Raw genomic sequence first — 26,224 nt, forward strand, 5'->3', positions numbered from 1 at the left:
TCTAGACCAGTATCTTGCCAAAATGCTTGTTCAAGGACTTTCAGTTTAGCTAAGACAGACGCTTCTTCCCTTTTCGTTTAGACTTCTGCCCCAACTTCCTTTTTAGCAAAGGAACTTCTAAAACTAGCTTCTTCTGCATACTCACGTAATTCTCTTAGCTTGTCACAGAATGCTGACCTTCTAGAATGAGATTATCTAGAAGATGGAGATGTAAGTTTTGCTTAAGTTGATCCATATGACCTAACTTCTTGCAAACGTGTGTTGCACAGTTCTGCCTTATCCTTGGCATCTGTACTAAGGCATCCTTTCTTTGGTACACAATAGAATATTTCTCTCAGCTCTGCTGAGGCATCATCGATATTAGGGTTACTCAGGAATGTGATATACCTTGCAAACTTTTGCTGGTAGGGATCATAGGTGGCAGATAAACTATTAAAAGCTGTGGTTTGTGTATGAGCTGCTATATTGTGTTCATCTCTTTCCCATAAGTCATGCAGATTGTTGGAACTCATCTCTGGTTGCCTCAGAGTTCTCTCTAATCTTTTGTGCCAGTTAGATCACATGTTTAGATCGAACATTTTGCTCTGCAATATGTGTGGATTCTGCTTCCTGTACATCTGAGTTATCATAAACATGATGCATCCATTGGTTCAGTGACAGAGCTTTTTGATGACATGTTATGCTTTGGCTCAAGAAGGTATTCTATCTTTAACCCCTTAAGGACCTAGGACGTACCGGTACGCCCTATTTCCCGAGTCCTTAAGGACCCAGGACGTACCGGTACGTCCTGACTTAAAATCTGTATTCCGGCGCCCCAGGGGTTAATTGGAACGGGATTTCGGCTGAAATCATTCAGCCGGCATCCCGTAACAATGCAGGGGGGGGTCATTTGACCCCCCCGTATCGGCGATCGCAGCAAACCGCAGGTCAATTCAGACCTGCGGTTTGCTGCGCTTTTTGCAGTTTCTGATCGCCGCGGTCCCTGACCGCGGGGATCAGAAACTTTAGAGTGGCTAAAATAAATATTTTTCACCCCCCCCTGCACCCCTGCACGATTTTATGCCGGCGGGTGGTGCAGGGGGGGTGTCGCAGGCGGTGGGGGCGGTGCGGGAGGCGGGCGGTGCGGCAGGCGGGATCGCGATCCCCCGCCCGCCTCCCCATGAACGATCGTTGGCTTCTAGTGGTTGTACCAGGGTGCCAGCACATTGCTGGCACCCTGGTATAAACGGCTGACATCTGTGCAGATGTCAGCCGTTTAACCCTTTCCATACCGCGGTCCGTACGGACCGCTGTATGGAAAAAGTTAACTGTCATCGATCAGGGAGCTCCCTCCCTCTCCATCGGGGGGCTGCTGTGCCTTTGCAGCCCCCCGATGGAGAGGGAGAGAGCCCCCAGAGAGCCCCCCTCAGCCCCGTGCTTACCCTTCCCCGTCTGCGAAGTTCTGAGCAGACGGGGAGGGTTCCCATGGCAACAGGACGCCTGCTCAGGCGTCCTGCTGTCCATGGTGCTGAACAGATCTGTGCTAAAAGCACAGATCTGTTCAGTGTAAGTAAAATACAGTACAGAACAATATATATTGTTCTGTACTGTATTATACAGACACCAGACCCACTGGATCTTCAAGAACCAAGTGGGTCTGGGTCACAAAAATGTAAAAAAAAAGTGAAAAAAGTTAAGATAAAAAAAAAACATTTATCACTGAATAAAAATTAAAAAAATAAAATAAACTACACATATTAGGTATCGCCGCGTCCGTAACGACCTGATCTATAAAATGGTCATGTTACTTTCCCCGCACGGTGAACGCCATAAAAATAAAAAAATAAAAACTATGAGAAAATTGAAATTTTGCCCACCTTACTTCCCAAAAAAGGTAATAAAAGTGATCAAAAAAGTCGCATGTACGCCAAAATAGTACCAATCAAACCGTCATCTCATCCCGCAAAAAATGAGACCCTACTCAAGATAATCGCCCAAAAGCTGAAAAAACTATGGCTCTTAGACTATGGAGACACTAAAACATGATTTTTTTTTTTCAAAAATGAACTCATTCTGTAAAACTTACATAAATAAAAAAAAAGTATACATATTAGGTATCGCCGCGTCCGTATCGACCGGCTCTATAAAAATATCACATGACCTAACCCCTCAGATGACCACCGTAAAAAAATAAAAATAAAAACCGTGTAAAAAAAGCCATTTTTTGCCATCTTACGTCACAAAAAGTGTAATAGCAAGCGATCAAAAAGTCATATGCACCCCAAAATACTGCCAATCAAACCGTCATCTCATCCCGCAAAAAATGAGACCCTACTCAACATAATCGCCCAAAAACTGAAAAAACTATGGCTCTTAGAATATGGAGACACTAAAACATTTTTTTGGTTTTAAAAATGAAGTTATTGTATAAAACTTACATAAATAAAAAAAAATGTATACATATTAGGTATCGCCGCGTCCGCGACAACCTGCTCTATAAAAATACCACATGATCTAACCTGTCAGATGAATGTTGTAAATAACAAAAAAAAAAAACGTGCCAAAAAAGCTATTTCTTGTTACCTTGCTGCACAAAAAGTGTAATATAGAGCAACCAAAAATCATATGTACCCTAAACTAGTACCAACAAAACTGCCACCCTATCCCGTAGTTTCTAAAATGGAGTCACTTTTTTGGAGTTTTTACTCTAGGGGTGCATCAGGGGGGCTTCAAATGGGACATGGTGTAAAAAAAAACAGTCCAGCAAAACCTGCCTTCCAAAAACCGTATGGAATTCCTTTCCTTCTGCGCCCTGCCGTGTGCCCGTACAGCGGTTTACGACCACATATGGGGTGTTTCTGTAAACTACAGAATCAGGGCCATAAATATTGAGTTTTGTTTGGCTGTTAACCCTTGCTTTGTAACTGGAAAAAAAATATTAAAATGGAAAATCTGCCAAAAATGTGAAATTTTGAAATTGTGTCTCTATTTTCCATTAAATCTTGTGCAACACCTAAAGGGTTAACAAAGTTTTTAAAATCAGTTTTGAATAGCTTGAGGGGTGTAGTTTCTTAGATGGGGTCACTTTTATGGAATTTCTAATCTAGGGGTGCATCAGGGGGGCTTCAAATGGGACATGGTGTCAAAAAACCAGTCCAGCAAAATCTGGCTTCCAAAAACCAAACCGCGCACCTTTCACTCTACGCCCTACTGTGTGCCCGTACAGTAGTTTACGGCCACATATGGGGTGTTTCTGTAAACGGCAGAGTCAGGGCAATAAAGATACAATCTTGTTTGGCTGTTAACCCTTGCTTTGTTAGTGGAAAAAATGGGTTAAAATTGAAAATAAGGCAAAAAAATGAAATTCTCAAATTTCATCCCCATTTGCCAATAACTCTTGTGCAACACCTAAAGGGTTAACGACGTATGTAAAATCAGTTTTGAATACCTTGAGGGGTGTAGTTTCTTAGATGGGGTCACTTTTAGGGAGTTTCTCCTCTAGGGGTGCATCAGGGGGCTTCAAATGGGACATGGTGTCAAAAAACCAGTCCATAAAAATCAGCCTTCCAAAAACCAAACGGCGCACCTTTCACTCTACGCCCCGCTGTGTGGCCGTACAGTAGTTTACGGTCACATATTGGGTGTTTCTGTAAACGGCAGAGTCAGGGCAATAAAGATACAATCTTGTTTGGCTGTTAACCCTTGCTTTGTTAGTGGAAAAAATGGGTTAAAATGAAAAATTTGACAAAAATATGAAATTCTCAAATTTCCTCCCCATTTGCCAATAACTCTTGTGCAACACCTAAAGGGTTAACAATGTATGCAAAATCAGTTTTGAATACCTTGAGGGGTGTAGTTTCTTAGATGGGGTCATTTTTGGGTGGTTTCTATTATGTAAGCCTCGCAAAGTGACTTCAGACCTGAACTGGTCGCTAAAAATTGAGTTTTTGTAAATTTCTGAAAAATTTCAAGATTTGCTTCTAAACTTCTAAGCCTTATAACATCCCCAAAAAATAAAATATCATTCCCAAAACAATTCAAACATGAAGTAGACATATGGGGAATGTAAAGTCATCACAATTTTTTGGGGTATTACTATGTATTACAGAAGTAGAGAAACTGAAACTTTGAAATTTGCTAATTTTTTTCAAATTTTTGGTAAATTAGGTATTTTTTTGTGCAAAAAAAATAATTTTTTTGACTTCATTTTACCAGTGTCATGAAGTACAATATGTGACGAAAAAACAATCTCAGAATGGCCTGGATAAGACAAAGCGTTTTAAAGTTATGAGCACTTAAAGTGACACTGGTCAGATTTGCAAAAAATGGCCTGGTCCTTAAGGTGAAAATGAGCCCGGTCCTTAAGGGGTTAAAGGGAACCTGTCACCAGTTTTATGGTGTCCTAACTAAGGGCAACATAAATAAGTGACTGATTCTGTTAGCAAAATGGTGGGTCACATTCTTTAATTGACCCAGTCAATCTGCCAACATCTTGTATTGAAAAGCTCCAGCTCATAATGATGAGTCCTGAATATTCATGAGCTCCTGACTCTCCCCGCCCACCTGCTGCTGAGTGACAGATATTTTCCATATGAATCAGCAGCAGGTGGGCAGGGGAGTGGCTATAGCTCTGAATTAAATAAACGCTGGACTCAATGACATCAAGCTGGACTCAAATCAGCTCATTAGCATGTGGCATCTTTGTGTGTATATTATGAGGTAACCATCTGTCACACCAGTAAGTGAAAACATCTAAGGTACTTTTTAGTAGTTAATGATTGTATATAATTAGTTAGATTATGATCAAATATCCACATGACAGGTTCCCTTTAAGTTAGAACTACAGCTTGCTCACAAGCTATGCATGATATAAATGCAAATTTTCTAGACTTAGGTTTCCTTTGACTATTTTGCCACGATGTACGTGAGAGAAGTCTCTGATGAAAGTGTCAATCTGTTGGTAGGTAGCGAGCTCTCCAGTAATGCCAGTTGAATGTAAAATTTAATTGAGGGAGAAGCAATGGATATGCCTTTAGGTCATTTATTGAATGTACCTTGAAAAATGATGATAAAGGTCAAAGGAAAATCCTCTCTCCAGCTCTGTGATACATGTCTGACAAACAGGAAAGAGCTGCAGAAAACAGGATGTGACCTCACAGACAAGGAGGGGTTAAAAGATAAATAAATGAATTACAACAGATAACTGAATTCTCAGGGACTGGGGACTTTTTAAATCAGTAGGGATTTTACACTGCTCCTTTAAGAGATATAGATTAAGACACACGGTCTTCAGTATTAAATCTGTCCCTGTCTCCCCCTGCTTATCATTCCAAAGATTGGATATGACGTAGTGGTATACATACAGTGAAGTATTTAGAAATATGGTAAGAGAGCTCAACTCAGCTCAATGGCATAAACTCAACAGCAAACATGAATCACTGTAACTACAGTCAGGTCCATAAATATTGGGACATCAACACAATTCTAACATTTTTGGCTCTATACACCACCACAATGGATTTGAAATGAAACAAACAAGATGTGCTATAACTGCAGACTGTCAGCTTTAATTTGAGGGTATTTACATCCAAATCAGGTGAACGGTGTAGGAATTACAACAGCTTGCATATGTGCCTCCCACTTGTTAAGGAACCAAAAGTAATGGGACAGAATAATAAAAATAAATCAAACTTTCACTTTTTAATACTTGGTTGCAAATCCTTTGCAGTCAATTACAGCCTGAAGTCTGGAACGCATAGACATCGCCAGACGCTGGGTTTCATCCCTGGTGATGCTCTGCCAGGCCTCTACTGCAACTGTCTTCAGTTCCTGCTTGTTCTTGGGGAATTTCCCCTTAAGTTTTGTCTTCAGCAAGTGAAATGCATGCTCAATCGGATTCAGGTCAGGTAATAGACTTGGCCATTGTATAACATTCTACTTCTTTCCCTTAAAAAACTCTTTGGTTGCTTTTGCAGTATGCTTTGGGTCATTGTCCATCTGCACTGTGAAGTGCCGTCCAATGAGTTCTGAAGCATTTGGCTGAATATGAGCAGATAATATTGCTGCTGCTTTGGTCAGCAGTCACATCATCAATAAATACAAGAGAACCAGTTCCATTGGCAGCCATACATGCCCACGCCATGACACTACCACCACCATGCTTCACTGATGAGGTGGTATGCTTAAGATCATGAGCAGTTCCTTTCCTTCTCCATACTCTTCTCTTCCCATTACTCTGGTACAAGTTGTTCTTGGTCTCATCTGTCCATAGGATGTTGTTCCAGAACTGTGAAGGCTTTTTTAGATGTCGTTTGGCAAACTCTAATCTGGCTTTCCTGTTTTTGAGGGTCACCAATGGTTAACATCTTGTGGTGAACCCTCTGTATTCACTCTGGTGAAGTCTTCTCTTGATTGTTGACTTTGACACACATACACCTACCTCCTGGAGAGTGTTCTTGATCTGGTCAACTGTTGTGAAGGGCGTTTTCTTCACCAGGGAAAGAATTCTTCGGTTATCCACCACAGTTGTTTTCCGTTGTCTTCCGGGTCTTTTGGTATTGCTGAGCTCACCGGTGCGTTCCTTCTTTTTAAAAAATGTTCCAAACAGTTGTTTTGGCTACACCTAATGTTTTTTCTATCTCTCTGATGGGTTTGTTTTGTTTTTTCAGCCTAATGATGGCTTGCTTCACTGATAGTGACAGCTCTTTGGATCTCATCTTGAGAGTTGACAGCAACAGATTCCAAATGCAAATAGCGCACTTGATATGAACTCTGGACCTTTTATCTACTCATAGTAATTGGGATAATGAGGGAATAACACACACCTGGCCATGGAACAGCTGAGAATCCAATTGTCCCATTACTTTTGGTTCCTTAACAAGTGGGAGGCACATATGCAAACTGTTGTAATTCCTACACCGTTCACCTGATTTGGATGTAAATACCCTCAAATTAAAGCTGACGGTCTGCAGTTAAAGCACATCTTGTTCGTTTCATTTCAAATCCATTGCGGTGGTGTATAGAGCCAAAAATGTTACAATTGTGTCGATGTCCCAATATTTATGGACCTGACTGTATATCACTGCAGTTCAGGAATTGAGGATTTGCAACTTTGCATCATATCCACCACTGGATACGAAATATACCACTTAATGAACATGGACAGGGTATAGACTATACCGCTATGTCATCATGGCATAAACACAGTGGGACGGACTACTAATCCTGCAGACAGGGTAAGCCTACACAGGCAGTCTAGACAAATTTATCACAGTGACTGGATGATATATTTGGTGCACAAGTATACCCTTTGTCTAACTTTATACCAATTATTGGTTGCCTTTTGTTTCCAACAAAATTTAATCTTACGAATTATAGTGAAATTTTGGAGCAAAATGTCATATCTTGAGCCACACCCACTTTCCAGTAAGTCACATCCTCTTTACTGGCTAGACACAGCGGATTTATGTAAAACTAGATACGTCAATTGGCAGCAAATTTTGGCACACTTTACAACAAGGTCTAGGTGTCCTGGCTCTGATGGGAGGGCTTTAGTGTTGTCGAGCCGTTTTAGAGGCTAGGGAAGCGCTAAAGCCCACCCATTAGTGCCGGCTCACTGCTGGGCGATAGCCTTCGCATCAAAATTAAGGTGCACCAATATGTGCCAATGGACCACAAAGCATGAAAACAGCATATACTAATAAGACTACTTTCACATTAGCGTTTTCAATTCCACTATTGAGATCCGTCATAGGATCTCAATAGCGGAAGAAAACGCTTCAGTTTTGTCCCCATTCATTGTCAATGGGGACAAAACTGAACTGAACGAAATGCACCAAAATGCATTCCGTTCCGTTTGGTTGTGCTCCCATCGCGGACAGAATAATGCTGTAAGCAGCGTTTTTTTGTCCGCAATGTGGTGCTGAGCAAGACGGATCCATCCTGGCACACAATGTAAGTCAATAGGGACGGATCTGTTTTCTCTGACACAATAGAAAACGGATCCGTCCCCCATTGACTTTCAATGGTGTTCATAATGATAGAAGACATAATACAACCGGATCCGATCATAATGGATGCATTTGGTTGTATTATGGTAACGGAAGTGTTTTTGCAGATCCATGACGGATTTGCAAAAAACGCTAATGTGAAAGTAGCCTAATTACTGGACAAAGTATTTACCGCTGGATCATCTAACCACTTAACACACTGCTAAGCTAGAGAGGTTTTATAATGTACTGTTTTGTATGGATGTCCTACCTTAAATAGGTTTAATAATAATTTTGACTTTGAGCATTTTAATAATCTGCTCTTTTTTCACCAGGCATTTGTGATGCTCCACCTGACCATCCTAATGCTCAATTGCAAGTCCAGTATCAGAACATGAAAACTTTCTTTACTGGCACAGCCGTATATGTGCAGACCTCTGCTCTGCTCCCTTAAAATGTAACCTCCACAACCAGGGTCGGCTCCAGGTTCATGTGGGGCCTTGGGCGATAAAGTCTCAGTGGGCCCCCTTACACAGTGGTAACTCTCTGAGTACAGATAATACAGTAGATATCACCTGCAGTCCTATGTAACAGCATATATAACACAGTCGTGGCTATCTGAGTACAGAAAATGTAGTAGTGTTACCTGTAGTCCTATGTAAACCACAGATAACACTAGTGTAGATCATGTAGTAGTGTTACCTGCGTCCTTAGTGTGCCTCCCTGTGCCTCTACCACGGACTCCATGCTGGCGGTGTTGCCTCCTCTTCCATCTTCATCTTGCCCCGCACAGAATGTTCTGATGCAGCGGTGTCAAGACAAAGGGAACACTGTGGGCATGGTGATGGTGACAGACACACGGGGACAGACAGACAGACAGAGACACACACACAGGGACACACACACAGGGACACACACACAGGGACACACACACAGGGACACACACACAGGGACAGACACACACAGGGACAGACACACACACACACACACAGGGACAGACACACACACACACACAGGGACAGACACACACACACACACAGGGACAGACACACACACACACAGGGACAGACACACACACACACAGGGACAGACACACACACACACACACACACAGGGACAGACACACACACTCACACAGGGACAGACACACACACACACACAGGGACAGACACACACACAGGGACAGACACACACACACATGGACAGACACACACACACACACACACAGGTACAGACACACACACACAGGGACAGACACACACACACACACACACAGGGACAGACACACACACACACAGGGACAGACACACACAGGAACAGGCACACACACACACAGGGACAGACACACACACAGGGACAGACACACACAGGGAGAGATACACACACACAGGGACAGACACACACACACACACACAGGGACAGACACACACAGGGACAGACACACACACACACAGGGACAGACACATACACACACACACACACACACACACAGGGACAGACACACACACACACAGGGACAGACACACACACACAGGGACAGACACACACACAGGGACAGACACACACAGGGATAGACACACACACACAGGGATAGACACACACACACAGGGATAGACACACACACACAGGGACAGACACACACACAGGGACAGACACACACACACAGGGACAGACACACACACACACAGGGACAGACACACACAGGGATAGACACACACACACAGGGACAGACACACACACACACACACAGGGACAGACACACACAGGGACAGACACACACACACACAGGGACAGACACACACACACACAGGGACAGAGACACACACACACAGGGACAGACACACGCACAGGGACAGACACACACACACGCACACACGGGGATAGACGCGCACACACACACGGGGACAGACACACACACACGGGGACAGACACGCACACACACACACGGGGACAGACATCTGTGCGATCGTCAACCAACTTCTATCTAATGTGTGGCCACCTTAAGGGGGCATTAAAAGGAAATTCCACCTTAAGTTATGCTCCAACCTTATGTTACCTTATAATATAACCCCCACTGATTCCCAGTACTGAGGGGACATGGACTGAGGTTTAAAAGGGAATTATCAACATGCACCACAAGGTGGTCTAAACCGTAACCCATTAGGCACTGGCTAGACTGTGGGATGGAGTCTAAGTAATGCCTCAGGCCTCATGCACACTGCCGTTATGCGTCCGTTCCGTGCATTGGGGACCACAATTTGTGGTCCCCAATGCACTGGCCACATCCATGCGGCGGCCGGGACAAATTGAGACCCGTTCAACCTGAATGGGTCCATGATCCGGTCGCACCGCACAAAAAAATAGAACATGTTCTATTTTTTTGTGGTACGGAGGCACGGACGGAAACACCACAGAAGCACTCCGTAGTGCTTCCCATTGAGCGATTGCGGACCCATTCAAGTGAATAGGTCCGCATTCGTGATGCCCACGGCCGGTGTGCATGAGGCCATAGACACAGAAGGGGGCACACACACACAGGGACAGACAGACACACACATAATGGCCCTCAGAATACACCCAGATCTGTATGATAAACCCCCTTAATTGCACCAGATTCCACTCCACTTGAACCCCACTGCCCCTGAGTGCTCCACCTGCCCCCTCATATATGAGCTCCATATGCTTCCCCTCACAAGTTCTGGTTCTCCAGCAGCACATCCTCCCTCACTCTGCATCTTGCAGGCACACACAGCCCCTCCTCCTTCCACAAGCTGCTGCTGCCGTCAGGGTTTGTCATGTGACCATGAAGGAGCATGTGACCAGTGATGTCACAGAACTCCTTCTAACAACTACATTCTAGCATAGGATCGATCATCTACCGAAACAACTCCATCTACCCTGTTCTGAGTTCTGGGGCCGCTTACCCCAGCAGTGCACATGGCGAAAATTGTCTGCATTGCTGGGGTAAGCTGCCCTAGAATTCAAAACAGGCAGGACACAGCTGCAGAAGTGAGTGGGCACAGTGGGCCCCCCCAGGAGCAGGGGGCCCCAGCATTTGCCCGGGTTTGCCGTGTGGTGGCGCCGGCCCTGTCCACAACACCCCGCCCCCTTAACAGTGACCTCTACAGCACCCTGCCCCTTAACACTGACCGCCATAGTGGACCATCCCCTTAACTGTGGCCTCCACAGTTCCCTGTCCCCTTAGCAGAGACCTCCACAGCATCGCGCCCCCTTTTTAGTGACCTCAACAGTACCCCATCCCCTGAACAGTGATTTACACAACACCCCGTCCTCTTAACAGTGGCCTCTACAGAAATTTGCCCCTGAACACTGACCTCCATAGCGGACCGTCCTCTTAACTGTGACCTCCATAGCAGCCTGCCCCTAGGGTGGCCAGAGGTCCGGTTTTAGGCTGGACAGTCCGGCTTTCAGACTACCTATCCTCCATCCGGCGCAGGGCCTGGACGTACACAGGGATGTCCTTTTGAACAGCTCACTCTCAGACAGCAGCACTGTGCTGTCTGAGTGTGAGCTGCAGGGAGAAAGTCACCCTCCCTCCCACCCTTGCAGCTGACAGAAGTTGTTTTTACCTTAATTTTTTCAATCCTCGTTCGCTGCGGAGTGGGAGGGGGCGTGACTTAGCAGGATCTGGGGGTGGGGTTTTTAAGTCCGTCTTTTTAGGGTGGCCTGAATGGCCACCCTACCTGCCCCCTAAACTGTGACCTTCACAGCACTCCGCTCCCTTAACAGTGTCATCCACAACACCCAGCCCCTTTAACCACCTCAGCCCCCAGTGCTTAAAGGGGTTATCCGAGTTAATAAAAAAAATAAAAAAACACTTAAAATCCATCAGGATATACATATAATTTTGGTTAAGCTAGATTTCATCAAGTTAAAACCCATATTTACACCTTTTCATGGTCCTGTCATTGCTTTGTTTACATGCTGCAGTACAAGGTGAGGGGGCGTGTAACAACAAAGCCTGAGCTCTGCCTCATGAATATTTCTGGGCGTGAACAACCTAACCCTTCCCCGTCCCCTGCTCTGCACTTTGCATAAAAATAAATAAATACACACATAGGGCAGAAGACCTCCCTGTCACATTGCAGCTGTAAAAGTTATGTTATTTTTCATACATTTCTTTCATGTTTGGTTTTGTTTCTAGTCTAAAAATTTTCTTTCTGTTATTACAGTATATCAAGAAGGACGTATTTGCACTAATTCCAAATTCCGTCACCATAGAAAATGAATGGGTCCGCACCCGTTCCGCAAAATTGCAGAACAAATGTGGACCCATTTGCGGATGTGTGAATGGAGCCTAAGGCTACTTTCACACTAGAGGCAGGATCGATCCAACAGGCTGTTCACCCTGTCGGATCCGGCCAGCCGCTATTTTGCCGTGCCGCTGGACTGCCGCTCTGTCCCCATTGACTATAAAGGGGACGGTGGTGGAGCTATGGCGCAGCACGGCAGTGCACAGCGAGCGGCCACTTGACTAAAAGTCCTGGATTTTCGACTTTTTATGGTACTTTCACACTAGCGTTAGTGTGATACGGCAGGCAGTTCCATCGTCTGAGCTGCCCGCCGGATCCGCCATTCAGTGTGACAACTGACAGCATTTGTAGACGGATCCAGGTGCGGATCCGTCTAGAAATGCATTGCAATAACGGATCCGTCTATCCGCTTGCCATGTCGATGGACGGATCCCTCTTGCAGTCTTTTTCACAGTTTTCATGTTCTGCGCATGCGTAGACCGGAAGGGCGGATCCGTCCTTCAGTTGTTTTGCAACACCGGATCCGCAAGGCAGCTCCGTCGTCGGAGCTGCGTGCCTGCTGGATGCGCCGATCAGTGTGACAAGTGACAGCATTTGTAGACGGATCCGGGTGCGGATCCATCTAGAAATGCATTGCAATAACGGATCCGTCTATCCGCTTGTCATGCAGATGGACGGATCCCTCTGTCAGTCTTTTTCACATTTTTCATGTTCTGCGCATGCGCAGACCGGAAGGGCGGATCCGTCCTTCAGTTGTTTTGCAACGCCGGATCCGCAAGGCAGCTCCGTCGTCGGAGCTGCGTGCCTGCTGGATGCGCCGATCAGTGTGACAACTGACAGCATTTGTAGACGGATCCAGGTGCGGATCCGTCTAGAAATGAATTGCAATAACGGATCCGTCCAGCGGCACCGTCAAATAGCGGCAGGGCAGATCCGACAGGGTGAACAGCCTGTCGGATACGTCCTGCCGCTAGTGTGAAAATATCATTCGCATTATATGTATCTAAGCAATATCTATATTATTCAAATATATATTCAATATGGATATTGCTTAGATAAATCCATATATTGGTGCAGATAAGGATTTTATATAGCTGAATAATGATGATGATGATCATAATAATGATGGCCAATAATTTATTTATATTTCCCAGGGGGTGTTCAATGTGTACTAGTGGGGGGGAGGGGGGGCAGGGCTGTAATAATGATCCCCAGATGCAGAGGGGAACGTTTACAAACTGCCACCTCTAGCCCCAGTGAATGCAGGAGGGACAAACAGACCCTGTGCTGCTGGAGAAGAGATCGCATAGCAGAGCCCAGGCAGTGACAAGAGCTGGAGGGGGGAGGGGGGAGGGCACCAGAGGCTCTGACGTATCGTTTACACAGCCTGGACACTCCCTCAAGCAGAGAGAAGCTTGTAAACGAGACGTCAGGTGTAACATGACCCTGAACTGAACTGGCCAAACAGTGATAGATAGGTAATGAAAGTGATTTTAAGAATCTTTCACTGGTCTACAATAAATGCAATTAGAATAGATTTATTTAAGTCGGATAACCCCTTTAAACACCCTGAAAGACCAGGCCACTTTTTACACTTCTGACCTACACTACTTTCACCGTTTATTGCTCGGTCATGCAACTTACCACCCAATTTTACCTCCTTTTCTTCTCACTAATAGAGCTTTCATTTGGTGGTATTTCATTGCTGCTGACATTTTTACTTTTTTTGTTATTAATCGAAATTTAACGATTTTTTTGCAAAATGACATTTTTCACTTTCAGTTGTAAAATTTTGCAAAAAAAACGAGATCCATATATAAATTTTGCTCTAAATTTATTGTTCTACATGTCTTTGATTAAAAAAAAATGTTTGGGTAAAAAAAAAAATGGTTTGGGTAAAAGTTATAGTGTTTACAAACTATGGTACAAAAATGTGAATTTCCGCTTTTTGAAGCAGCTCTGACTTTCTGAGCACCTGTCATGTTTCCTGAGGTTCTACAATGCCCAGACAGTACAAACACCCCACAAATGACCCCATTTCGGAAAGTACACACCCTAAGGTATTCGCTGATGGGCATAGTGAGTTCATAGAACTTTTTATTTTTTGTCACAAGTTAGCGGAAATTGATGATTTTTTTTCTTTTTTTTTTTTTTCTTACAAAGTCTCATATTCCACTAACTTGTGACAAAAAATAAAAAGTTCTATGAACTCACTATGCCCATCACGAAATACCTTGGGGTCTCTTCTTTCCAAAATGGGGTCACTTGTGGGGTAGTTATACTGCCCTGGCATTCTAGGGGCCCAAATGTGTGGTAAGGAGTTTGAAATCAAATTCTGTAAAAACTGACCAGTGAAATCCGAAAGGTGCTCTTTGGAATATGGGCCCATTTGCCCACCTAGGCTGCAAAAAAGTGTCACACATCTGGTATCTCCGTACTCAGGAGGAGTTGGGGAATGTGTTTTGGGGTGTCATTTTACATATACCCATGCTGGGTGAGAGAAATATCTTGGCAAAAGACAACTTTTCCCATTTTTTTATACAAAGTTGTCATTTGACCAAGATATTTATCTCACCCAGCATGGGTATATGTAAAAAGACCCCCAAAAACACATTCCTCAACTTCTCCTGAATATGGAGATACCACATGTGTGACACTTTTTTGCAGCCTAGGTGGGCAAAGGGGCCCATATTCCAAAGAGCACCTTTCGGATTTCACTGGTCAGTTTTTACAGAATTTGATTTCAAACTCCTTACCACACATTTGGGCCCCTAGAATGCCAGGGCAGTATAACTACCCCACAAGTGACCCCATTTTGGAAAGAAGAGACCCCAAGATATTCGCTGATGGGCATAGTGAGTTCATGGAAGTTTTTATTTTTTGTCACAAGTTAGTGGAATATGAGACTTTGTATGAAAAAAATAAAATAAAAAAAATCATCATTTTCCACTAACTTGTGACAAAAAATAAAAAATTCTAGGAACTCGCCATGCCCCTCACGGAATACCTTGGGGTGTCTTCTTTCCAAAATGGGGTCACTTGTGGGGTAGTTATACTGCCCTGGCATTCTAGGGGCCCAAATGTGTGGTAAGGAGTTTGAAATCAAATTCTGTAAAAAATGGCCTGTGAAATCCGAAAGGTGCTCTTTGGAATATGGGCCCCTTTGCCCACCTAGGCTGCAAAAAAGTGTCACACATCTGGTAACTCCGTACTCAGGAGAAGTTGGGGAATGTGTTTTGGGGTGTCATTTTACATATACCCATGCTGGGTGAGAGAAATATCTTGGCAAAAGACAACTTTTCCCATTTTCTAATACAAAGTTGGCATTTGACCAAGATATTTATCTCACCCAGCATGGGTATATGTAAAATGACACCCCAAAACATATTCCCCAACTTCTCCTGAATACGGAGATACCACATGTGTGACACTTTTTTGCAGCCTAGGTGGGCAAAGGTGCCCAAATTCCTTTTAGGAGGGCATTTTTAGACATTTGGATACCAGACTTCTTCTCACGCTTTGGGGCCCCTAAAATGCCAGGGCAGTATAAATACCCCACATGTGGCCCCATTTTGGAAAGAAGACACCCCAAGGTATTCAATGAGGGGCATGGCGAGTTCATAGAAAAAAAAAATTTTGGCACAAGTTAGCGGAAATTGATTTTTTTGATTTTGTTCTCACAAAGTCTCCCTTTCCGCTAACTTGGGACAAAAATTTCAATCTTTCATGGACTCAATATGCCCCTCAGCGAATACCTTGGGGTGTCTTCTTTCCAAAATGGTGTTATTTGTGGGGTGTTTGTACTGCCCTGGCATTTGAGGGTCTCCGCAATCATTACATGTATGCCCAGCATTAGGAGTTTCTGCTATTCTCCTTATATTGAGCATACAGGTAATGAGATTTTTTTTTTCCGTTCAGCCTCTGGGCTGAAAGAAAAAAATGAACGGCACAGATTTCTTCATTCGCATCGATCAATGTGGATGAAAAAATCTCTGCCAAAAAAAGAAAAAGGAGGGGAAAGGCGTCTGCCAGGACATAGGAGCTCCGCCCAACATCCATACCCACTTAGCTCGTATGCCCTGGCAAACCCGATTTCTCCATTCACATCAATCGATGTGGATGAATAAATCATTGCCGGGATTTTTTTTTTTATATATACAAAGTGTTTGCCAAAGTATATGAACACCGCCACCTCCTCAGCTCATATGCCTCGGCAAATGTATCTTTTACTGCAGAGGAGAAATCTCGTCTTGCAGCGCCGCATACACCGACTTGCGTGTAATCTAACAGCAGCGCAATGCTTCTGTCCGAATGCACATCAGTGCTGCAGCTAGTCGATCGGTTGGTCCACCTGAAAGGTAAAAAAAACAAAACAAAAAAGAAAAAAACAGGCCGCAACGCAATAACTTTATTAACTTTAGAACAGAACATATTAACTTTTTTTTTACTTTTTTAACTTTTTTACTTACCGGTAATTTTTTTTTTGTTTAGTTTTTTTTACCTTTATAGAACAAACCTCTCCTTCCCCATGGGACAATGTGCAAAGCGCAAATCGCCCAAAGATGTGGCAAAGTACGTTATGCACTTTATCCCAGGTGAAAGGAGAGGTTTGCAGCAGCTGTGAGTAAAAGGGCCCTAATAGCCCTGTGTGCCTGTCCTGTGAGATGCAATCCCTATGCTAGGTGTACCTGTGTGTGGTACTTCCGGAAACACTCTCCTAAGCATAGGGCAGGGTGGTCAGGGCAGTCAGGACAGAAATAGCGGGTGTCACGCCTTATTCCACTCCTGCTACAGACACGACATTTTTTTCGGGGTGGCGGTTGGGTTGAGGTACCAGCAACGACACTGGGGAAATGTCGCTCGTGTAGACGGCTAACTACACTGGTGGATGGGGCCACGGAACCTCCTGGGTAAAGGAGGTTCTCGATGATCTCTTCCTGGAATTTGAGGAAGGATCCTGTTCTCCCAGCCTTACTGTAGAGAACAAAACTATTATACAGCGCCAATTGGATTAAATATACAGACACCTTCTTATACCAGCGTCTGGTTCTGCGGGAAACTAAATAGGGAGCCAACATCTGGTCATTGAAGTCCACCCCTCCCATGAGCGCATTATAGTCGTGGACTGAGAGGGGCTTTTCAATGACACGGGTTGCCCTTTCAATTTGGATTGTCGTGTCTGCGTGAATGGAGGAGAGCATGTAAACGTCACGCTTGTCTCTCCATTTCACCGCGAGCAGTTCTTCGTTACACAAGGCAGCCCTTTCCCCCCTTGCAAGACGGGTGGTTACAAGCCGTTGGGGGAAGCCCACGCGACTAGTTCGCGCGGTGCCACAGGCGCAAATCCGTTCTAGAAACAAATGCCTAAAGAGGGCCACACTTGTGTAAAAATTGTCCACATAAAGATGGTACCCCTTGCCGAATAAGGGTGACACCAAGTCCCAGACTGTCTTCCCACTGCTCCCCAGGTAGTCAGGGCAACCGACCGGCTCCAGGGTCTGATCTTTTCCCTCATAGATCCGAAATTTGTGGGTATAGCCTGTGGCCCTTTCACAGAGCTTATACAATTTGACCCCATACCGGGCACGCTTGCTTGGGATGTATTTTTGAAGCCAAGGCGCCCGGTAAAATGTATTAGGGACTCGTCTACGCAGATGTTTTGCTCAGGGGTATACAAATCTGCAAATTTCTGGTTGAAATGGTCTATGAGGGGCCGAATTTTGTGGAGCCGGTCAAAAGCTGGGTGGCCTCTGGGACGGGAGGTGGTGTTGTCGCTAAAGTGCAGGAAACGCAGGATGGCCTCAAATCGTGTCCTGGACATAGCAGCAGAGAACATGGGCATGTGATGAATCGGGTTTGTGGACCAATATGACCGCAATTCATGCTTTTTTGTCAGGCCCATGTTGAGGAGAAGGCCCAGAAAAATTTTAAGTTCGGAAACTTGGACTGGTTTCCACCGGAAAGGCTGGGCATAAGAGCTTCCCGGGTTTGCGGTTATAAATTGTGTGGCATACCGGTTTGTCTCTGCCACGACTAAGTCCAAGAGCTCCGCAGTCAAGAACAGCTCAAAAATTCCCAGGGCCGAACCGATTTGAGCCGTCTCAACCCGAACTCCAGACTGGGCGGTGAAAGGGGGAACTACAGGTGCGGCTGAAGTTGGTGACTGCCAATCAGGGTTTGCCAGCACCTCAGGGATTCTAGGGGCTCTACGGGCCTGTCTGCGCGGTGGCTGCGACGGGGTAACTACTGCACGTGCCACCGTACCAGCTTCAACTGCCCTTCTGGTGCTCGCTACTTCACCAGGTTGTACGGCAGTGCTGGTACTAGGTCCAGGAAGGGCTGCGCTGCTGGTGTATGCCTCACCACGTGATCCGGCAGCGACAGCGCAACTCTGCTGCTCTTGAAGCGGATCCTGCGTAACCTGTGGTCTAGCGACACGGGGCCGGGTACGCCTGGTGCTGCCAGGGACCTCAACCTCCTCGTCCGAACTTTGGGTCAGAGAGCCACTGCTTTCCACAGGTTCATATTCTGACCCGCTAGATTCGTCAGATGAGGGTTCCCATTTCTCATCCGACTGGGTCAGAATCCTGTAGGCCTCTTCAGAAGAATACCCCCTGTTTGACATTTTGGACTACTAAATTTAGGGGTATTCCCTGAGACTACCCAAGAAAAAAAGCAAGCCTGTCTTACAAAGGGGAGGCTAGCGAAGTACCGGAGGCCGCTGCGGTTGATAAAAAATATCAAAACTGATTTTTTTATCGCCGCAGTGCGTGTAAAGTGAATGTGCAGTGATCAAAAAATAATAATTTTTTGTCACTGCGGTGGGGCGGGCGTGGGTGAACGCACGTGTGGGCGACCGATCAGGCCTGATCGGGCAAACACTGCGTTTTGGGTGGAGGGCGAACTAAAGTGACACTAATACTATTATAGATCTGACTGTGATCAGTTTTGATCACTTACAGATACTATAAAAGTACAAATGCTGATTAGCGATACGCTAATCAGCGAATAAAAGTGACTGCGGTGCGGTGGGGTGGGCGCTAACTGACGCTAACTACCTAACCAAGGGGCCTAAACTATCCCTAAAACCTAACAGCCAATACTAGTGAAAACAAAAAGTGACAGTTTACACTGATCACTTTTTGTCTTTCACTAGTGATTCACAGGGGCGATCAAAGGGGTGATCAAAGGGTTAATTGGGGTGCAGGGGGGTGATCTGGGGCTAAGGTGTAGTGTTGGTGCTACTCACAGTTCAGTCTGCTCCTGTGCTGGATCCAACCGACGAATAGGACCAGCACAGGAGCAGAGAAGCCATATAACAGATCATATTTACTAATATGATCTGTTATATGGCTTGTGATTCGATTTTTTAAAAATCAGCAACCTGCCAGCGACGATCATTGGCTGGCAGGTTGCTGATGCAATTCTCCTCGAACTTTTGCCGGCCCGTGATGCGCATGCGCGGGCCGGCTGTGACCGAAATCTCGCGTCTCGCGAGAGGACGCGCCGGCGCGTCCACTCGGAATGAAACAACCACTTCCAGGACGCGTCTGTGCGTACAGCGGTCCGGAGGTGGTTAAAGCTGACCTGCAGCAGTGAAGAAAAATGGCTGGATTGTTCTTGAAACCTGGTGTAAAACAGCGTGTATGTGGAGACTAAGGACCTGCAAGCTTCTATTGGCTGATAAGGGAAATGTGACCGTGTGTATGGCAGTTGGGATATGAAGTGAAAGACCTGCAGGCTTCTATTGGCTAATGTAGGTCATGTGATGTGCCATATTTGCATATTTTTGGGGAATATTTCAGGAACGGTACATGCTAGAGAGCTGAGACCTGGTCTAAAACCTTCGCGGACACCTGACGTACCTGTGTGCCAAATTTCGTGATTGTAAATTTGACGGTGCGGATTTCTTTAGTGGACATACATACATACTAGGGATGAGCGAATCTACTTCGGATGAAACAACCAAAGTCGATTCGCATAAAACTTTGTTCCAATATTGTACGGAGCAGGAGTTCCGTACAGTATTAGAATGTATTGGCTCTGATGAGCCGAAGTTATTGCTTTGCGAAGTCTCGTGAGACTTCGCACAATAACTTCATAAATTAATTTGTACTGTAAAAAAACATTTCCCAAACTTCAGGTTCGGTTCCGAGTGGCACCTTGAGTTTGCGAACCAGAGTTCGGGAAATGTTTTTTTACAGTACAAATTAATTTAGGAAGTTATTGCGCAAAGTCTTACGAGACTTCGCGAAGCAATAACTTCGACTCATCGGAGCCAATACATTCTAATACTGTACGGAGCTCCTGCTCCATACAGTATTAGAACGAAGTTTTATGTGAATCGACTTTGGATGTTTCATCCGAAGTCGATTCGCTCATCCCTAATACATACACTCAGCTTTATATATTAGATTTTAGATCCATGGGAACAATAAAAAAAATTATGCTAAGATTCCCTAATATTTTCTCTTGGTTTAAACATCACTAATATTTGCTGTATATTATCAGCTTATTTTTTTCACTAGTTCAAATTGTGTTGATACAAAAGTAATACTTGAACTGAATCTAGGCATTTTTTCTGTACAATGAATAACCCTGTGCTTGGTGACCTGATAGAAGGTGGAGGCACTACTGCGAGTGGCGGTGCCTTCTCGAACAGCTAATTGGCAAGGGTCTCAGGTTTCGTACCCCCACTGATCAGATACTGATGACCTATTAAGAGGTTAGCCTTTTAAGATCATGAATAACGGCTTCAAGGGTTGATTTCCAGCAAAGTTCTCAGCACGGTCATCAAACTTTGAGGGACTGTTGTTGAAAGTGTATTTCCTTCTCAATGCACCTTGATTCCTTCCTTTGTCCCTGAAGACAGGCCTGGAGAACTTATCAGTGACAAATGCAGTATGATGTCAGTAACAGTTCTATTTATTCCTTGCCATACAGGGCTTTATATACATTCATGCATACATACAAGAATAGCTGCAGCTCTCATTACAATAATGCTGACTACAAACTTTTCCTTTGACTTTTCCTTACATGTACAGGAGGTACATGTAAATATAGTCACCCTTTAATATGATGTCACCCAACCTCCTTTCCTTCATACAGCTCATACAGCTAATTCTATTTAACCCTTCAGTTGTTTATTAGCTTCTTGTATATTATGTAACTTGCAAAGTCAGACGTGTCTGATCTCTCATTCCTTGATGCCAGATTAAAGAGGTTGTCTGCTTTTTTATATTGATGACCTATCGTCAGGATAGGTAATTAATATCAGATCGGCAGGGGACCGACTCCTAGCACCCCCTCTGATCAGCTGTTTGAAGAGAGCGCAACGCTTATATGGGCGCTGCCTTCTCTTTACTGTTTACCTGCTTACCATCGCAATTGCAGAGGTTAGCACTTTAATGGGTTGGTTTCTTCCTATTAACTTGATCCACATCTTTGGTGTTCCTGGGGCATTTAGGTTTTCTATTGTATAAGGGCTCATGCACATGAACTTCTGCCAGCCGTGCCCGTATTGTGGCCCGCAAACAGGAGATCTGCAATATACGGGAACTGGCCTTGTGTGCACCGTATCACAGATGCAGACCCATTCACTTGAACTACGGAATGCTTCCGTTGCATTTCGGTCCGTGCCTCCACAACAAAATAGAACATGCTCTATTTTTTGTGGTGCAGACGGATCGCAGACCCATTCAAGTTGAATGGGTCTGTGTCCACTAGCGCCGGCCACACAGATGGTACCTGTGCATTGGGGACTGCAGTTTGTAGTCCCCATTGCATGGCACAGGTGGCTGAAATGTGTCAGGACAAAATGATGTATCATAATGGTTTAGTCTCTGGAGGATCTGCTGGCTAGGCAGCAACATAAGTGCTGTGTGGGCACATCTGTGTAATCAGTATTAGTCAGCTGGGTATTTCAGTTCTGCTGAGGCTAAGTAGTCTAGACCAGTGTCTTGCCATAATGCTTGTTCAAAGACTTTCAGTTTAGCTAAGACAGCTGTTTCTTCCCTTTCCATTAGAATAATTTTTAATTGGGCTTCTGCCTATACTCCTTTTACTGCCTCTACTTCTTAGCAAAGGAATTTCTAACACTAGCTTTTTCTGTATTTTTACGTATGCAATTCTCTTAGCTTGTAATATAATGCTGACCTTCTAGAACAGGGGTCAGCAACCTTCGGCACTCCAGCTGTTGTGAAACTACAACTCCTAGCATGCTCCCTTCACTTGTACAGGAGTTCTGAGAACAGTTAAGCAAGTGTGCATGCTGGGACTTGTAGTTTCACCACAGCTGGAGTGCCGGATGTTCCTGACCCCTGTTCTAGACCAAGATGATCTGAAAAATGGAGATGTGACCTAATCTCTTGTGAATGTAAGGTGCGAAGTTCTGCTTTATCCTTGGCATCTTGTACTAAGACATCCTTTCTTTGGATAGATTTCCCTCAGCACTACTGCGGCATTACTGATATCAAAGTTACTCAAGAATGTGATATACTTTGTGGACAGTCGCTGGTAGGGATCATCAAGTTAGAAATGCAGCTTGCTTGCAATGGATACGCCTTTAGGTATTTATTTGAAGGTACACTGAAAAATTATGTTAGAGGTCAAAGGAAAATCTTCTCTCCAGCTCTGCTTGACACAGGATGTGACCTCACAGAAGAGGAGTTACAAGATGAATGACATAATGAATTGTAACATAGATAACTTACATAAAACCAAATATAACAATGGCCACTAGATGGCAGCAAAGTACACTAAGTATAGTGGATAAATATATCACAGATTACAATAATGAATTCTAAATTAGAGCTATTAGCTGGGACAGAACAGCCTACTTAAGTATGCTACAGATGCTTTTATATTTAAATCCCATTGAAACCTATCTGTACTCAAAACTGGACATTGCATCACTGGGCCACCATACAACTTAATTCCCAGGGGCAACAAAATCAATAGAGATTTTACACTGCCTCTTTTACAGATATAAATTAAAACACATGGGTGACATTTAATAAGACGATATGCTGTAGACTTAAGTCTTTTTTTCCCACCAGAAAACTGGCATGAAGAAGGATGAATGTGGAAGGCTTGCAGTGCCACCCACTCCCCTCCCACAGCACGCCCCCTTTTCTCATCACTTCTGAAAAGTGGCATAAAGGGGGTATGTTACACATTTTGCTGCTTAATTGGCGTGCAACAAAATTTGGACCTATTTACGCCACAAAAGTAGCGTAAATAGGTTGGCAAATGTCCCCCAATGTCTTCAGTACTAAATCGTTTCCTGTGTCCCTCTGCTTAACATCCCAAAGATCGGATGTGATATAGTGGTATACATTATACTGGTCACTAGTACAGTGAAGTATTCAGATATATGGTAAGATAGCTCAACTCAGCTCAATGGCATAAACCCCGGAGCAAACACGGGAATGCCTTTAACTACATCACTGCAGTTTAGGAATTGAGGATTTGCAACTTTGTATTATTTCCACCACTGAAATCATAATATACCACTTGATGAACATGGACAGGGTATAGACTATACCACTGTGTCATCATTGCATAAACACAGTGGGGCAGGCTACTAGACCGAGTAAATTTAAAAAGGCTGGCTCGGTGGCTATCATAGTGGCTCGGGCTGGAGGATATATACGGTGCACGAGTATAAACTTTGACTAACTTAATTCCAAATATTGGCTGCCTTTATTTGTGAGAAAATTTAATGTCTGAATCTTACCCAAAGGATATTGCTTAATTTCCAGTAAGACACATCTTCTTGACTGGCTAGACACAGTAGATTTCTGGAAAACTAGATGTGTCAATTGGCACTAAATTGTGGCACACTTTACTACAAGGTCTAGGGTCCCTTACAATAGTAAAGGTGAACCAGTATGTGCCAATGGACCAGAAAGCATGAAAACAGCATATAACAGTGATTAGGTATTTGCCGCCAAAGCTAGAGAAGATTTATTATGTACTGTTTTGTATGGATGTCCTACCTTAAATAGGTTTATCAATTATTTTTACTTTGAGCTTTTGAATAATCTTCTCTTTTTTCACCAGGCATTTGTGATGCTCCACCTGACCTTCTTTATGCTCAATTGCATTCCCAGTATCAGAACATGAAAACTTTCTTTACTGGCACAACCCTTCAATACGTATGCAGACCTGGATATTATCAGGTTTACGGCTACTCAAATTTTATAACTTGTTTGGGAAACTTCACATGGTCAAACATATCTGAGTTCTGTAAAAGTAAGTAATGTGTAATTTTTTTTTTATTCAGTAGTAAGTATGATATTTTAATAAAGTTAAAAGTAAACCAGCATATAAGGGGTCAGTATTTAAATTACTAAATATTTTTGTTGATTGTGCTAGCATGTAAACTGATCCAGGCAATACCTTTATATAATTTACTGTTATATGCCCCAAAAGAATATGTTTAAAAAAAGTGGCTGTATATTTATGCCCTCTTAATGGTCTTTTTTTTAAAGATTTTGACACTGATGACCTATCCTAGGTCATCAGTATGCGATTGGTGGGGGTCCGACACTCACAACTCTTGCCGATCAGTTGTTTGAGAAGGCACTGGTGCTCCTGTGAGCACTGCAGCCTTCTCACAGCTTACCAAGCACAGTGCCGTACATTCTATAGTGGCTGTGCTTGGTATTACGCTTTGACTTCTATGGGGCTGAGCGTGATACCAAGCACATCCGCTATAAAATGTACGGTGCTGTGCTTGGTGAGCACAAAGAAGGCTCTGGCATTAGCTGCCTACTCAAAACAGCTGATCGGCGGGGGTCCTGGGTGTCAGGATCCTAAAGATACGTCATCAGTATCAATATCTCAGAAAAACCCTTTAACATGGCACTTGGGAGTTCCATCTTCCATTTATCTTCTTTTAATTAAACGTACTAGATCTCAAAACAAATGTGAGAGGAAGCCTTACCTACAGACACGTTAGGAAATGCTTTCCCATGCCTGTTTGATAGGATCGTGCTCTCCTTTTGATATAAAAAGGTGTGATTTGAAGTCATGTGAAGGGGGGGCTAAGTTTCATTCATTAGAATACATCACTATTCTGATAACAAAAAAATATATCCACTTGCAAAATTAAAATTAAAATTAAAAATGATGTGGAGAGCTCACATAGACACATGAGGAGCCAATAGGCTCACAAAGTGCTTCTTCCCTGGACAGTAGGTGTATCAGCATCCAGACTCCCACCAATTAAAGCTTTTCATGTGACTCTATAACATGTAAAAAGTTACACAACACATTTGGTAAATCGGTCACAAAGTACACCGGGCCCCGCTGCCATTACAACACCAGATGCCGGCCCGCAGACCCTGTATTGGGGGTCATTCACTCACAGGGACACTGTTATGGGGGGATCTGTGGATGACACATATATAGCATAAGGTGCTATATATGTGTCATCCACAGTGCCATCCACACAGCCCCCACAACAGTGCCATCCACAGAGTCCCCACAACAGTGCCATCCACAGAGTCCCCACAACAGTGCCATCCACAGAGTCCCCACAACAGTGCCATCCACAGAGTCCCCACAACAGTGCCATCCACAGAGCCCCCACAACAGTGCCATCCACAGAGCCCCCACAACAGTGCCATCCACAGAGCCCCCACAACAGTGCCATCCACAGAGCCCCCACAACAGTGCCATCCACAGACCACCATTAGTTCAAAACCCATCAAAAGCACACCTTTTGGTTCAAAATATTTTTTAATTTGGCTATTCCCCACCCCTCTTGTAATTGTTCCGCTACTTGTGGGCTTCGCGGGCATGAGTTCAGTCACTTCAGTGCGCAAACCCGTTCTGCAGCATGTGATCCCGCGAGACCCACCTCTGTAGGTCACGGGTCTCGCAGGATCAAGCGCCGAAGTGACTGAACTCATGCCCACGTAGCCCGCAAGTAGCAGATCAGTGGAACAAGTACAAGGTGGAGGGGACTGTTTCTAA

General features: G+C 44.3%; 2 protein-coding genes across 2 annotated transcripts in view; both read left to right on the forward strand.

Annotated features, from left to right (window-relative positions):
• LOC120995068 (C4b-binding protein alpha chain-like) overlaps positions 1–26,224 on the forward strand; it is a 694,048-nt gene that overhangs the window by 545,060 nt on the left and 122,764 nt on the right. The window lies entirely within an intron of this gene.
• Positions 1–26,224, forward strand: part of LOC120995069 (C4b-binding protein alpha chain-like) — a 362,014-nt gene that overhangs the window by 213,026 nt on the left and 122,764 nt on the right. Inside the window, exon 10 of the mRNA XM_040424050.1 lies at positions 24,305–24,496. Within this exon, the coding sequence (XP_040279984.1) occupies positions 24,305–24,496 (192 nt within the window). The remainder of the gene's footprint in view (positions 1–24,304; positions 24,497–26,224) is intronic.

The sequence above is a fragment of the Bufo bufo genome, chromosome 3, assembly GCF_905171765.1.
Source record: "Bufo bufo chromosome 3, aBufBuf1.1, whole genome shotgun sequence".
Classification (NCBI taxonomy): domain Eukaryota; kingdom Metazoa; phylum Chordata; class Amphibia; order Anura; family Bufonidae; genus Bufo; species Bufo bufo.